The sequence below is a fragment of the Morone saxatilis genome, unplaced genomic scaffold (genome assembly GCF_004916995.1).
Source record: "Morone saxatilis isolate NCDOM2014 unplaced genomic scaffold, NCSU_SB_2.0 Contig17, whole genome shotgun sequence".
NCBI classification, from domain to species: domain Eukaryota; kingdom Metazoa; phylum Chordata; class Actinopteri; family Moronidae; genus Morone; species Morone saxatilis.
This window is the reverse complement of record NW_023339729.1, coordinates 23,788,745-23,791,647: the sequence shown is the minus strand read 5'-3', so window position 1 is coordinate 23,791,647 and position 2,903 is coordinate 23,788,745. Positions and strand designations below refer to the sequence as shown.

General features: G+C 39.3%; 1 protein-coding gene across 2 annotated transcripts in view; it reads right to left on the bottom strand.

The window, feature by feature from the left end:
- Window positions 1–242: 242 nt before the first annotated feature.
- iqce (IQ motif containing E) overlaps window positions 243–2,903 on the bottom strand; it is a 12,199-nt gene continuing 9,538 nt past the window's right edge. For both annotated transcript variants that reach the window (XM_035659311.1, XM_035659312.1), the window contains exons 19-21: window positions 2,785–2,876; window positions 1,615–1,710; window positions 243–1,397 (exon numbers count right to left, since the gene is read on the bottom strand). In XM_035659311.1, coding sequence (XP_035515204.1) covers window positions 1,273–1,397; window positions 1,615–1,710; window positions 2,785–2,876 — 313 coding nt within the window. In that variant the 3' untranslated portion in view covers window positions 243–1,272. The remainder of the gene's footprint in view (window positions 1,398–1,614; window positions 1,711–2,784; window positions 2,877–2,903) is intronic.

The following is a 2,903-nucleotide window of genomic DNA, read 5'->3' as shown; positions in this document are numbered from 1 at the left end:
ACAACGCCTCCCTCAGAGAGTCAGATATATGTATATATATATATATATATATATATATATATATGTTCTTAATATATTATATGTTGTATGTATATCTGGAGTTGTAACAAAAGTAATTTCCCCCTGGGATTATTAAAGTATTTCTGATTCTGATAAATTAACCTTGGAAATGTTCCTCAAAATTGTACACTGTATAGTAAATATACATATCCACCATCGCTTTTCTTAACAGACACAAGAGGTTTTATTATAAAAACAGCATTTTATTAAATGTCTCAGAAATTAAGTTACACACATCATGTGGAGAAAACTGCTCTCGTCCATTCTCTTTATTGACCTCCCTCTGGGTTATCATTTGTCTGGTTCAGAGCACAAACATTATTTGCATCAGACATACTCCCTTTGTATCCTCCACTGTTCTGACTGTGTGTTTTAGTATTGCAGCATACTGATCTATAATTTATTCACAGTTTAACTCAATAGTGCATCGGTTGAGAATCATATCTCGGAATCAGCCATCATTTAAGCACACATGACAAAATTAAGTGTAATGACATTTAAGTGTTACAAATCAGTCGTGTAGAAATATATTTCATTAATCATTTCAAGCCTGCCAAGTCCAGAGGAATTTATAGTGATGTGGCTCACTTGGGCCAGTTGGGTTAAGAGAAATGAATACATTTATTAACAATTTGAATTTGAATATTCATGCAGTAGGCACTTTTGGCAAACAAAAAAATCATTGAGAAAACATAAGACTAATTAAAATTTGGCTGAAATGATAAACCACAAGAATAATAGCTTAGAATTAAAGGCGATGTCCATTTCATGTTTGTGTGAGTGATTTCTTCTACGCTGAAAGAGAATATCCTATAGTCTCGTGTCAACACGTCACTGCATCTACATATTGTATTTTGACATTATCCTAAATAAGAGCATGATCAAAGTGAGGTGTTTATGTGCCTCTTAACTTTATGTCATAAAATACCCTGCACCCAACTTGCCAGAATATTCTGGTTATTACTGTAGAAACAAAATGCGCTTATACAGGCGACAATCAGCAGACAGCAAATATTGTGTATGTTCAATGTTATCCTGACGAATACTGGAATATCCCAGCTATCATTTGCAGGTTCAGTAAGAACCCAAACCATAATGATTTGGTACGTATGACTGTGCAAGTCTCTGACATACAGGCTCTGAGCAGACATTCTTCCCTCACACTTACACAGACACACACACGCACACACACACACACACAACCCAGAAGGTCTATAAGATTAAGACTTCTCTGCTTCTTAGAGGACGGGATGGAGACACGATTATGTCATCAGAGTCATCCGAGTCAACTGCAGCGGTGCCACCAGACTCAGCTGTGCAATGAAGCTCTGTTTGGTCTGCAGGAGATATACAGGGATAATTGTGCTTAATCGCATAGACATCATTCAATTTATTCAATAATTCAACACGTAATAGAAGGTGCATTCAGTAGAATCTGAAGACCTTTATTGCATCAAGGTAGAACAATTAGTTTAAGTATATATACATATAAAACTGTGGCTGAACCAAAGATCTGCTGAGTGTTTGTCATTTCATGTGTCATCTGTCTCTAACCTGTTATGGGTGTCATCCTGGAGGAGTGAGTGTTAGAGGTGAGCCAGGGATCTTCTTCACCCTGCTTTTCATCATCTTTATGGAAGGATGCAGCACCTTGTCAACAGAATAACACATTCAGACACATCCTCACAAATATATGTATAGGTAATGCAGTTATGGTACTGTGTGTAGGATTGAGTGGCGTCTAGTGGTGAAGTTGAACTGTACACAGCTATCGTCTGTATTTGATAACCTGGGAGTGGGTAGGAGAAACCATGGGGCAAAGTGTTTGGTTTATCAGTTCTGGGCTACTTTAGAAACATAGTGGTTTAACATGGCAGTTTCTATGGAAGGCAACCCGCGGCGTCTGTAGATAAATAATTTTAAGGAAACAAAAACACAACAATTGCTATTTTCAGGTGATTATACGCTAATGAAACATAGCTGTGAATATTACAGTCCATTTCTGCTAATAGATCCTCCTTAAACAACAGTTAAGACCCTATGTCTTCTTGCAAAACGCAAGAAAGAAGCCGAAAAGTCAAAGATCAGAAACAAAAGCTAAAACTGGCACAGTCCAAAATCTCTCAGTGAAACCCACTGCACATCGAATGCAGGGGTAGTCTTGCAAGCATGCAGGGGAAATAAAAAGCTGACAACGCTGCTCCGCTCAATGCACCCATCAGCTGTCAGCCTATTAGAAAGTCACCAAGATGGAGGGGAAAGTGATGTGGAAAGGTGGTGGTTACACAGAAACGTAGGACAGGGCTCTCCAACAGTGGCAACTTTAGGGGTTATGTGAGGCAGCAACATTATTGGTATCACAGGGCTGCGGAGTATCCTCATCTGTCTTTGATAAGAGGCTGTCAAAGCTCTGTCTGAGGCAGAGGAGACAGGCACCCTGGAATTAGATCAGTGTGCCAGTGAGATCCATCACTACTCATAAAAGGCGTCAGGGTAGACATAACAAGCAATATTGAGGCTGAGAGCGGGGCAATGCCACAGTGCTGCATACTCAACAAACACTCTGGTTGTATAGCGTGAAGAAGTCCGCTATCAGCAGCCAAAACACAAGTGACACTACACTGTTGATAATGACTGTAAGTCATGTTGTTTGTTTGTTTTCTCATTGTTTGTTCATGTATACAATGAAGAAATTATCTTTAAAAAAGTCTGTGTGAACCTCACCTGTTCTGCTGGGTGTGTGTGTTGAGCGAGCTCTTCTTGGTACGAGCATGGGCAAATTGTTGGCCATTAGAGAAGGCGCAGAGAACCCTGAGCTAATTTACAAACACACACACACACAC